We start from the raw sequence: 13266 nt of genomic DNA on the forward strand, positions 1-13266 counted from the left end.
CATTTGATACTGCTGGATTAATTTGTATGAGATTGTATAGAATAAAATAATATGGGAAATTTCAAGGATAAATGTTACCTGAAGCGCATCAAAACTCCATCTTAGAGATCCTTAAATCACTTTTAAAAGCTTATTCCAGTGTAAATATTACCCACATTTTTCAAATGAGAAAAATAAAACACTAAAGTAGCAAATAATTTGTTCTTGGTCATGTAGAGAATTGGAAAAAGGAATGTAAAGAAACCAGTTCTCAGAAATTTAAAGTCAGCTCAGTTTAACTATCTGACTAGTCATAATTGTATTAATTTATGCTTCATAGTCTGTAGTTCCCTACTGGTAAAGGTAATAATTTTTCAAAAATGAAAGAAAAATATGAATGGTGAGGAAGTTAAAGCCATCATGAGATCGCATAATTATGTTTAAAATTATAATGTGTTGGTCTACAGGAAGCAGAGGAAAAAAGCATGAGATAAACGGACCAACTAGAAATCTAGCGGAAAGTGCCTTCTAGGTTCTGAATGGTCTGTTCCTCACCATTTTATTTGGAACAGCTAATCGTTAGTTCTCCAGTCCCGTTGATTGAACCTAGAACCTAGAACCAACTCTTCTTCATAGGAGACTCAGTACAAGTAGAACAGTGATGTCGCAGGTGTTTTAGTTTAGACTACCCATATTGCTCTCTGAATGGAAATGAAACCCATTCTGGTTGAAACTGGTTTGGCAAATTACCCTCCTTGCCAGGCAGTAACAGGTAAAATACATACGAAGCTTTTGCTTTGATTATAACAAAATAGTGTTTCTTGGACCATTAGTACCTTTTATAATTTATTTTGTTTTTGTACTTTGTATCTTAAACCTTTTATTCTTAGTGCCAAATCTACATTAAAATGGATTTGTCCATTATTACTGGTGATTTTCTTAAAATCCTAGACTATAAAAAAAAATTGGGTTCTTAATAAGCCTTACCAGAGCATATGACCTTTGACCCAACAGCTGCCCCCTTTAAAAAAAAAAAAATGGGACCCATTCAATTCACAAAGACAGCCACTGCTACTTATAAAACTTTACAGATCGTGGAATTCAAAGGCAGACTGCTTTTTTGTTCTTGGATTTAAAAATACATGTACTTTGAGCTAAAATAACTAGATTAATGGCCAAGAGCCAGGGTAGAGATGGATTTTCCACTGTTCAAAGGGGCCAGAGTTTCCAGGGGAAAAAATTTCTGTAGCTAAAACTAAATAATAAGGAATTGAAGTATATGTTGAACTTTCAAGCTTAAAAACTTGTATTTTTCTCTGAAGCTTATTGTAGTCCCTTGTTTTAGTAGTTAACTTTTTTTTTCCTCCAGTAGCATCATTGGGATAGTGGTTTATGCTTGGTGTTAACTTTGGAAGTTCTCATTAATTCATTGTTTTTCATATTTTAAGATAGGACTTGCATGTAAACCTTTCAGGAATTATATCAAGAAACCAAATTATATTTTCCCCTTATTTGGCTGAACTAAGAATAATCTTAACACAGATCTAGGGTTCTTTTTATGACTGCTTATATGCTGGTAAGGGGGTTAGCTCTGTATCTGTTTCCTTATATTCTTATCCACTGAGACTCAGCATCATTAGGATAAGAATTTAAAAAAATTTTTTAAAGTTTTATCTTTTAATTAAAACTTAGGTTTTCGGGGTGCCTGGGTGGCTCAGTGGGTTAAAGCCTCTGCCTTCAGCTCAGGTTATGGTCCCAGGGTCCTGGGATCGAGCCCCACATTGGGCTCTCTGCTTGGCAGAAAGCCTGCTTCCTCCTCTCACTCTGCCTGCCTCTCTGCCTACTTGGTATCTTTGTCTGTCAAATAAATAAATAAAATCTTTAAAACAAAAAACAAAAAACTTAACGTTTTCAATACCAGACTTGGTCTCATAAGATTATTATAAGAATTTTTTAAAAGAAATATTTGAAAAGTAGTTTTATCTTTTTATTAAAAAGTAATTATTTTCTAATGAAGTTACTAGATTTTAAAAAATTACTGAAACTCATACATTGCTGATGGGAATGTAAAATGGCACAAGCACTCAGGGAAATAGTTCAGCAGTTTCTTAGAAAGTTGAACATACAGCTACCATGTGACACAACAGTTGAACTCCTAGATATTTATCCTGGAGATATGAACACTTATGTTCACAGAAAAGCCCGTATGTGATTGTCCATGTCAGGTTTATTTGCAACTGCAAAAGACTGTAAACAACTGAAATATTCAGTGGGCAAATGTATAGATTGTGATACATTCATGCTATGGAGTACTACCAGCCAAAAAAGGGGATAAATTACTGATAACTCCCAGCAACTTGGATGGCTCTTATGGACAGTGTGCTGAGCGAAAAAAACCAGTCTCAAAGGTCACATTCTGTATGATTCCATTTATATAACATTCTCACACTGATAAAATTACATTGATTGAGATCAGTGGTTGCCAGGACTGTTGAGGAGGGTGTGGCTATAGAGGGGTAACATGAGGGAGGTCATTGTGTTAATGGAATATTTCTATAACTGTGATGATACTTAAATCTGTATATGTGGTAAGATTTCATGGGAACAATGCACCCTCTCCCCCAAATGAGTGATACAAAAACCAGTAAATACAATAAAGTCTGTAGTTTAGCTAGTAAGTGTTGTACCATTGCCAGTTTCCTGGTTTTGATACTGTACTATGTTATATAAGTTACATTTAGAGGAAGCCTACCTGAGAATTCTGTGGAGTTTCACTTCTGTGAAGTTACAACTTCTTGTGAATGTTAAATGATTTCAAAATAAGCTTAAAAACAAAAGTGGGACTTGAGAAAAGATGATGGACGTAGCAGCTGTGGCCACAGGTCCGTGTGATCAGGTATTGAGCCTTACCGTCTTACAGAGAGACTGGTAGAGGAGTCATCCTTGGCTTTGGGGCTTTATGGCTGTTGGTCGTGAATGGGGCTCAGACAAGGGGCTCTAAAAACACGGGATGCATGGACTGCCAGTTGAGCAAAGCAGATTGGCCATTTTTCCCCCTTTTTCTTCTAAGAATGCATTGAATTGACAGCAACGGATCTTGAAAAGGAGGTGAGGGGGGTACCATAAACCCATGGTGTTAAGGCTTGAAGAAGACTTTAAGAAGACTTAGCAGTTGATAAAAGACCTAAGAAGATTTGGGGTGATAGAAAATGGACAGAGGAGTGGTAGCTGCCTTAAGAAAACCTAAAGAATCTGCAGTGGGAGAACTGATGAAGGCTGAACCATTCATCCCCAGAGGCTGAGGAGCAGTCCCACAGAAGGTGGGGATGGAGGAACACCCAGGGCTAGAGTAGGAGTTACACAGTTTGGTTAAACTGCTAGTTTTCCTTTCCTACCCCAACCACCAGTACTACCAGCAGCTCCCTCTGCCTGGCAGACTGGAGATTTAAACTTAGGGTATGTTGAATCAGAGGAGTTCTCCATGTGGAAACACCATTTCCAGGAGGAAATAAATCCTGGAGTTGGAGTAGAGAGGAGGGTAGTTCAGTAAAAATCAGTCCAGTAAACTGTGGAATTCCCAATCCACTCCCCTTCGTGATGGGGAAAGCTGAGCCGGTGATTGTCTCTTCCTCTACCCTTAACAGAAAATGAGAAACTTCTCTGAAGAGACTCAGTGGACCCTGGTTACTGTCACAGGGCCAGTTTCTCTATAGCTGACTTGTCCAATCACTCCAAATGAACCTGCTAGTCAACAACCACCCTTTGTTTACACCCACACCCACAAGCTTCAAGCCACCATTCTAGGGCTTTACTCTCAAATACGAACTGGCGATCAGGTATCACCAGATGTTTGAAAGCCTCCAACATAAAAGACAGATGGATACCAAACAGTGAAAAGAAACAGTCAGGAGATAATATGGGAAACTGGAAGGTATTATTTTCAGTTTATTCAAATTAGAGACAATATTCACAAAACAAGAACAGGATGCTTTTAAAAAGGAATAACCAGGGGTGCCTGGTTGACTTGGTTGGTTAAGCATCCAACTCTGGGTTTCAGCTCAGGTCATGATCTCATGGGTCATGGAATTGAGCTCTGCACTGGGCTCCACACTCAGCGGGAGAGTCTGCTTGAAGTTTCTTTCCTTCTGACCCTTCCCCTGCTCTCATGCTCACTCACTCGTGCTCTCTCTCTCAAATAAATCCTGAAGAGAAATGGGGGTGGGGCATGGGAGAATAACTAAAAACTCTGAAAGAGCCCTAGTGGGGACTCTGCTCAAGATTCTGTCTCTCCTCCCTCTGCCCCTCCCTGCCCTTGCATGCACTCCCTGCCTCCCTCCCTCTCTCCAGAATAAATAAAAAATGAAATAACATAATAAGAGTTGGAATGTGAAGTTACCTGTCAGAAATGGGGAAATAAAAGTGGAAAATTAGAGAAAAAAGGTAAAATGATTAGAGAAGAAATCAGGATATGTAAAATATTCATCAGAATTCCAGAAATTAGGGAGAGAGAAGAAACAAAATAGGAACATTTTTCAGACCTAAAGGATGTAATTTTTTTTATATGGAAAGGGTGAATCAAGTGCCCAATAAAGTAAATGAAAAAATTCGCACACCAAGACAGACCACTATGTAGTATACAGGGCTTCCAAAAATAAGCATCCCCCTACAAATTCCTATACAAAGGAAGAAGAAATGATGGCTGACTTCTCAATAGCAAAACTGGATGTTAAAAATAGTGGGGCAATATCTTTAAAATTCTAAAAGAGAATCACTTGAGCTCTGTAATACTCTACCCAGCAAAATATCAATCAAATATCAAGGTAAAGGTAATTTCAGACACATGGGGACTCAAATTTATCTCTTATGCATCATTTCTTAGGTTGCTCTTGGAGAATGATCTCCAGCAAATAGGAATAAATGAAGAAAGAGGAAGGTGTGGAGTCCAGCTAATGAGAGCTCTAACACAGGGGATGGGAAAGGGATATGTAAGGGTAACAGTGTGGCAGGGACAGTCAGGCCAGACTGAGCAAGAGGACAGAGAGTCCTTGGACGAAGTTCTGGGGGAAAATGGAATGGAAGCTTAGCTGACAACTTTGTGTGTTAACTTTGTGCGTTGAGAAATACTGATAGACTTCTGCTAGATGTGGTAGAGCATGTCGAAAAATTTAAGGTGGATTCATGGAAAACTAAGCGAGGAGGAGGGGGATGAAATGATTGTTAATCCCAGGAGAAACAAAGACTGTACCAAGAAAGGAAACCTAATCCTTAGTACATTCCTTTCATTGTATGACCGATATTTACAAAGTCCTAATAACCCTGACTATCGACTTACCAGGAAATTGCTGTTTAATTATGTAGGAAGGATTGAAGTAGGGGAAGAGGGGTGGTGTGGAGAGCTGAGCCCTCATCTACTATAGTAGAAAGCCAGTGGTTATCATCCAAAATTTGAAAAATCAAGAATATTATCCCAAACTTTGGAAATAAATACAAGAATAGCGGGTTAGTTGAAAGTGCTCTTGGGAGTAAGTTCAGGTTTGAGGGAAGGTTGAGCCTGGGGTTGTTTTTCATGATAAGCCTTTATCACTGTTTGATAAAATAAGTTATTATGTTCTCTCTGTACTGATTTATAAAGGAGAAGCTTTTTATCCAGCAGAGCATGTATATCAAGTATCTGCCTCTTTGAATGTTGGGTATTTTTCATTCTTTTTATTGCTTGGTCCTCTACAAACAGGGTTCACATTTTGAGGGGTGGGTAAGGAGACTTGAGTGGTCTGCCTGGAATGATTAATGCTGTGAAGCTCATTATTCATAGGTGTAATGTATTTGTAGATACATTCATTCGCCATGTGTTCTCAGTCAAGAAGTCAGAGCCCATAAGAATGATCTATTGTCTCTACTTTGATTTCGGATATTTTAAGTTTAGAACAACTGTCTAAATAATTGACTGTCTCAATACTTACCATAGTATTTGTCTCTATGTTTATGACTTTATAGTGCTACAGGAATGACACTTTTAGAAATGAAAACCATAACATTTTCACAGCTATGACATCATGAAATCCAGGATAGGGAAACCGTGCCTTCCCATCTACTGTGTGCATAGGACCTACCACTTGGTGGTTACTACATGAGTACTTACTGAATGAACAAGATCTCTTAGAAATTTCTGTTCAATTGGTAACCAAGACATTGCTCATATAATTAAGTTTCGATCATGTGCACCTGTTTTTAACACTAGCCTGACAACCATTAACCTACTTAAAACCCAAAGGAAGCATCAGCTTCTGGGCCCATAGTCCCTGTGGGGTATGCTTGTAGGTATGCATGTCTGCTACTTGCTCCATTTACAGTAGGTTCTGGGCAGCCCTTGGGCAATGGAAAACTGACAGGATTACACACGCCTTGCTGGTGCAAGAACCCTGTTCCATCCGTAAGGAAATATATGCTTTTTATTATTTCGGAATAAACGTTCATGGCTTTGTAGACTGTACTGTCAAGCATACTTAGGTATCCCAGGCTATTTAGGGACAAAATCTAAAGATGATTTGATTTACTGTTTGCTTACTTATTAATTTGTTTGTTTTATTTGTCAGAATGTTATGGAACAGTTCAATCCTGGGCTACGAAATTTGATAAACTTAGGAAAAAATTATGAAAAAGCTGTTAATGGTAAGTCTCTTTTTTGAATTTATAAATATAGTGCACATAGAAAAACTGTTTAGTCGATATTTTACTTAATTATTTTGAAGTGCTTAATAGCGAAATTTTAAAATATCTTTAAGTTGGTAGAAATTATTTAATTCTATGGAAGTTTGCAATGATAGGATATTAGTGTATTTGAAATGAATAAATGGAAGACGATGGAACAGTCTTTTGACTGTTGTGATACATTTAATGATCAAATCATGGTTATTGATGTGACTCAGTATTTTATATCATTACTGTCAATATGTTTTCCACTTTGCAAAGCAAATTCTTTGTGAACTAATAACATATGAAATGCGTACTTAAAATATTTATTAGTATTTTGTAGCAGAGGAATTGTTCTCTTTATAAAGAATTTCTTGCTTTTGGGTGTATAACTTTTGATAGTGATATCAGCACATTTTTATCCTGAATGGAAAAACATCTAAATTAAAGGTTGAACTTAGATTCTCATTTCAAAATGAGTGCTTCCTGTAAAATGAATTCAAGCATTTGCTATTGTCTCTCTTTGTGAACCAGACTTGCTTGCTAGTTTCAGGAGGTTTCATTTGAGAAAGCTGACCTGCATCTACACATGCATTTCCCTACTAGAAAGTGAATGTTATCAATGATCACCTTAAAAACTTGAGATGCTGGGGCGCCTGGGTGGCTCAGTGGGTTAAGCCTCTGCCTTCGGCTCAGGTCATGATCTCAGGGTCCTGGGATCGAGCCCCACATCAGGCTCTCTGCTCCGCAGGGAGCCTGCTTCCTCCTCTCTCTCTCTCTCTGCCTCTCTGCCTACTTGTGATCTCTATCAAATAAATAAAATATTGTTTTAAAAAAAAAAAAAAACTTGAGATGCTAATAATCACCAAATTCTAACATGGTCAAAACAATTCTCCTTATGTAACAAGCGTCACCCCCAAAATATTCAGACCCCAGTTTCACCCTCTACCCTGGTTCACTAAGGCCACCAAGTAATGTGAGTAAATTTAGTTTCCAATAGTTTTAGATTTGAAGACTTCAGATCAGGATTTGTGTCTTTTATGTATAGCTTGTTTCTCCTATTCACCATGGCCCACTTTTGGCTGCTCCCTCTTGAGATTTTTGAGAATAAACCCCTGGACTTACACACTTTGAGCATAAGCGTGCCCCAGGAAAAGGGGGTATGGTAGCTAGACTTCGGATGACAGGTGTCCAGTTGTCATACTCATAGAAAAGTAAAGTGCTTATTTACTATCTTCAGTATCAGTGATTTCTGTAGGTAACCCCTCACCCCTTCAAAGAGCAGGACGGAGACTTGTTTTAGAATTCTTGCACAGCTGACTCTCCCTTGATGGCTGCTTAGTCACAAGGCCACAAAGTCATTGCCTTAGATGCCCGTGTGAAGTAAATCACCATGACCTGCAGTGTTTTGTTTTGTTTTTGTTTTGTTTTCTTTCTAGCACTTGCTACCTCTCTGAGGCAGTTATATAAGGTGACTCAAGGACCTGCCAGCAGCTTAGTCTCTTGCTAACAAGGCTTTTCCCCAAAGGGACTATTCTGCACTTTTAAAGTATTCCCAGTTTTTTTTTTCTTGCAGGCCATCTGTTTTTTACTGAAGCCATTGAGAAATGAAGATGAATTTGTAAAGTCCTTGGTAAGAATTTGTAGCATAGTTTAGGATGCTAGATGTGCAGTCAGCACTTAGGTCATAAATCAAGACAACACGCAGAGCTAACAAAGAGCACGGAATGAGCAGTGTCACAGGAATTTGAATAGTGAAGGTTGGTGGGAAACAGAGCAGGCAGTGGGCCTTGTAGGAGGTGTGCTAGCTGACAAATGTTAGGTTTCAGGCAGAAAAGACCTCATCCAAGCCTAGATCTGAGGTCCACACTGGTATGGGTGGGAAGCTGTTGGGAAATAATAAAATGCAAGTGGAGTAGGGTCAGGTTCTTAATGCATTTGAATGCAGCATCAGTTACCTGTTGTCAAGTTATCAAGGGTCCCTAACTTGGTGGCCTAAGACAACAATATTTTATTATTTCTCAAGATCCTGTAAAGGCAGTGCAGTTCTCTAGCCCCCAGGGGTTCCATCCTACAGCTGTAGTCAGCCAGGGATGCTGGGCTCCTTCCCTCCCTCTTGGGAGCATAGCAGGCTGTTGCAAGAACGCAAACACCTGAGGGAGTTATGCTTGCTGGCATCCCATTGGCAAGTCAGATGACCAAGCCACACAAGATATATAGGCGACTACAAAGGTTGGGAATTCTGGGAGGTGTGGTTTATTGAAGGCCATTACTGTACAAATCTATCATGAACTCTGTGGCGTATGGGCTTACACTATGGGCAGTGGAGGCTATTATAAGTTTTGATCAGAATTGTAACCTAATGAAATCATATCTTAAGAAAAAATTCTCTGGCAGAAGTACATAGATTGGTGAATTAGTCGGTCAGCCACTAAAATAGAACAAATATGCTTTGTTTCCTTAAGACAATAAATGGTAGAAACTCTCTTAATGTATTCACAAAGTGGGGATGGCAAAATTATGAGAATACTGTTTGATTCTTTATTAAGTTCTGGATAAATTATATAGTTTTTAAAGTTAACTCCACTTTATGGTAAAAGCAAGAGTATTTTGCCATTCTGAGGTTAGTTTTAAACATAAGTCATCAGTTAATGAAAAATGTCAATGTAATGCGTGAAGGCAAACCAAAAATTTTGTTTATATATTGTGTAAACCTTAATGCTGTTCTCCCACTGATCTGCTTTTCAGCTTTATCAGTATCTTAAAATTTAAAATCTTCACATTAAAATATTGCACATACTAGCGTGACAGTTTATTGGCTACCAACCTTGTTTTTAGGTGGAGTCTTCCCTTTTTCAGTTATAGCTGAGATCAAAGAGTCAAAAAGCACTATAACTGAACTGAGGAGGTGACCTTTGCTGTAGTTTCATGCACTCCCTCTGATTTGCCACTGACCTTGGGCATGTCCCAGCATATCTCCACTCCACTCTCCTTCATGAAACAGGGTGATAAAACCACTGACCAATGTCTTCATATTCTTGAAAAACTTAACTAATGGCATGGAAGGTCCACATAAATGCTACTTGTTATTGTTCTTTTTTACAATTATACTTTAAGGTTATTCTCAGACTTACGAAGTAACTGTATAATAGAGTGTTAGAGTTGTTAAACTTGTACACATATAGTAAAAGCCAAAAAATCTGTAACTTTTTAACTCAACAAGAAATGCTGAAATGGATGAATTTGCCATGAAAATACTACTTTTTTGGCCAGTAATATCTTCAGCTGGACTTGTACATAATTTGTTCTGTGACCTCCCCCTTTTTATACTTGAAATGCCTTTTTAATTCACCATTTTAAAACAATACCCATCATAAAATAGGGGGAAAGTAGTTGGTTTGGCCTCTGGTTTTCTTCACAGTAAAAGGAAAGGAATCTTAGAGATTCCTAAGGGCTCTTTTAGCTCCAAAATTCTGTGTTCTTCAAAGTTCATCTTTGAGTGAAGTAAAACAAATTTTCTTCAAAATCACCCTAAATAGGCTAGGTCTTGCTGAAAAGCCTGGTGGTTGTAAAATGAAAGAAGGAATTTGTATTAATAACTTTTTATTTGTTTGTTCAGTGGTCATGCTATTAAGACATTTTATTTTTATTTTTTTTTAAAGATTTTATTTATTTATTTGTCAGAGATCACAAGTAGGCAGAGAGGCAGGCGGGGGGGAGGGGGAAGCAGGCTCCCCATGAGCAGAGAGCCCGATGAGGGGCTCAATCTGCGGACCCTGAGATCATGACCTGAGCCGAAGGCAGAACACACTGAACCACCCAGGCGCCCCATTAAAACATATTATAGATGACCGTCCTTTGTTTCAGAAAGGATAGCTACCTTGCCAAGGAAGTCATGTTATTAGAAGTGAAGGTGGAATTCAAACTCAGGTTTCTCTTGCCCTCAGTTCCTCTCCCCAAAGAAAAAGAAAGGAAAAGAAAAATCAAAAACAGATTTTTGTACCTTATAATATAGTCATCAGAATCAATTTGAAAGGAGAGCTACTATTTTAAGATGATTAGTTTCTACAGCAATGAAAGTTTCCCTTGTCTCTGCCAGAAAGTTGGTGGGGGCAGGATAGAACCTTCAATTATTTTTCAGGTCATTCTTTTGTGTTTTTAGAATGATAATGTATTTCAAATCTCGTAGGTTTTTTTCCCTGACAACAAATATATTATTGGTTGTGGCTCAGAATACCTTTTTCTTTCTTTTTTTTTAAAGATTTTATTTATTTGACAGGGAGCAAGCGAGAGAGAGAGAGAGAGAGAGAGAGAGAACAAGCACAAGCAGGGGGAACGACAGGCAGGGGAGAGAAGCAGGCTCCCCACTGAGCAAGGACTCTGATGTGGGGCTCAGTCCCAGGACCCTGACCTGATCATGACCTGAGCTGAAGACAGAGGCTTAAAACCGAGCCACCCAGGTGCCCCTCAGAATACCTTTTTCAGGGGTGCCTGGGTGGCTTAGTTGGTTAAAACCTCTGCCTTTGGCTCAGATCATGATCCCAGGGTCCTGGGATCGAGCCCCACATCGGGCTCTCTGCTCAGCGGGGAGCCTGCTTCCTACTCACTCACTCTCTCTCTCTCTCTCTCTCTCTCTCTCTGCCTACCTCTCTGCCTATTTGTGATCTCTGTGTGTCAAAGAAATAAAATCTTTAAAAAGAAGAAAAAAAGAAAGACCAGGTTCCTGGGGCACTGCATACAAGTTCTTCTAACAATGCTGCAGACCTATAGAGCTGTAGAATAACCGGCTGAGGAAAGATTTCTTGCTGGAGTGGATGTGTTGCAGCCCTAATTTGATATTGAAAACACATCCACTCTGGAACTGGCATCATGATGAAAGCAGGGCCTTTTCTGGACTTCCAGAGCCTGCTATTGAAGGTTCCCCGGGATCCTAAGATGAGGATCTGATAGGGTTTTCCACTGAGTGGGGGCCTCTGGAAGTGCAGTGGAGAGATCCCTGTCCCTGGCACAGCTATTAAGCACCAGCCCCACCTTCTGAAAGCCACCCTTGGCACAGCCCAGACCTTCCTGTAGCCAGAAGGGACTGAGAGGTATTTGGAAGCAAACCTCCATGGCACTTTCTCTTTTCTTTGTCTAAGTGATGATTTTTTGTGTCACTTTCCTTGTCTAGCTATGATCCTTGCGGGAAAAGCCTACTACGATGGAGTGGCCAAGATTGGTGAGATTGCCACCGGGTCCCCCGTGTCGACAGAGCTGGGTGAGCCGACTGTCCATTATATACAAACACAAGTCAAGCTGGTTGCAGGGCCTTTCCTCCTGTGAGCCCTAACAGGAACATATGAAGTGGCCCAAATCCAGAATAGTAAGAGCTAGCCCAGTACTCCAGTGTGTTCGCTTCTAGGATGATCGAGTTTGCTGTGTCTGTGGAAAGTGGAGGCTTAGTTAGAGGGCAGGCCAAGGCCAGTGGCTGGCCTCCCTGCTCCCTAGGAATTGGGCTTCTGCCTCTAAACTTGGGGCCCTAGCCCTTCCGCTTGGATCCCTGGAGCATGAAGCCCAGGGAGCTTTGACCTACATTCTTAAGGAGATGGGCACGGTGGGCCTCCTGACTCTGGCAGGAGTGTTTCCTGTGACTCACCTAGCAGAAAGTCAGACTCCTTTACGTCCTGCTCTTGGCTCTCGCTGCTTCCACAGTTGCTCTCAGTTGTGATTTTTCCGGTTTTGCTGGTATGAATTGATCTCCTGTGCGCACCCGAAGGGCAGCCACACCCTCAGCACCACCAGCCTCCGAGGGTATCTAGGTTTCTGTCTACAGAGTCCGTTCACTGCGCCCTCTCCTAAGGGGGGAAAAGTCGCTGTTTTTCCTTTTCTAATAGCCCCACACATAACCATCATTTTAAAATCTTGATTAAAGAATGAAATATGTTTTATTTTAAATATGTTTTATTTTACGAGGGGTAAGCTGTCTGGCTTCAAAATGTCTGCCATAATTTGAAATGTTCAGAATAGCAGAGGAAAATATTGGTGGAGTGTGTGTATTTAAAGAAAAGTGTTTTGGGGCACCTGGGGGGCTCAGTGGGTTAAAGAAAAGTGTTTCTCCGATTAAAAAGCAGAAAGGGAAGCTGGGGTCGGGGGGAGCTTGTGGGGAGCATACATTTAGGATTCAAATAATTCACATCATTTCTGTATAAAGTGTCTTAAGTGTTTTCAAGATTGCTTGGAGAACTCTTACCTGACCCATAAAAGTGGAGGAACAAATTCAAGGTGTGATAACAGTGCTGGGATTGGGGGCTGGGCTGCAGGATGTGAAGTGGAACTGGGCGCTCAGGAACATTCTCTGACAACTTCGGTTCTTGAAGGGTTTGTAAAGAGTCTTGAAACCTAAGCCTGAAGTGATGTCGTGTGATAAATAAGTCCATACTGCTCTATTTAGTAAAATAGAATAGTTATATGCAGAAATTTTTCAAAGCCCTGACTTGTGTTCGGTTGGTGCCGTCACTTGTGTGTGTTCTGGCAAGGTATGGACTCTAGAAACTCGGTCCTCACCAGAATCCGTTTAATAAAATACATGCTTCTTTGTGTAGACAGAAGCAGATAGTA

At 39.9% G+C, this 13266-nt stretch overlaps 1 protein-coding gene across 1 annotated transcript in view; it reads left to right on the top strand.

Annotated features, from left to right (window-relative positions):
* Positions 1–4191: 4191 nt before the first annotated feature.
* The window catches only part of LOC111145506 (BAI1 associated protein 2 like 1), a 68998-nt gene continuing 59923 nt past the window's right edge, over positions 4192–13266 (top strand). The window contains exons 1-3 of the mRNA XM_022500398.1: positions 4192–4233; positions 6573–6648; positions 11840–11926. Of these exons, the coding sequence (XP_022356106.1) occupies positions 4192–4233; positions 6573–6648; positions 11840–11926 (205 nt within the window). The remainder of the gene's footprint in view (positions 4234–6572; positions 6649–11839; positions 11927–13266) is intronic.

This window comes from Enhydra lutris, unplaced genomic scaffold, assembly GCF_002288905.1.
Source record: "Enhydra lutris kenyoni isolate GAN:26980312 unplaced genomic scaffold, ASM228890v2 scaffoldscaffold13, whole genome shotgun sequence".
Classification (NCBI taxonomy): Eukaryota; Metazoa; Chordata; class Mammalia; order Carnivora; family Mustelidae; genus Enhydra; species Enhydra lutris.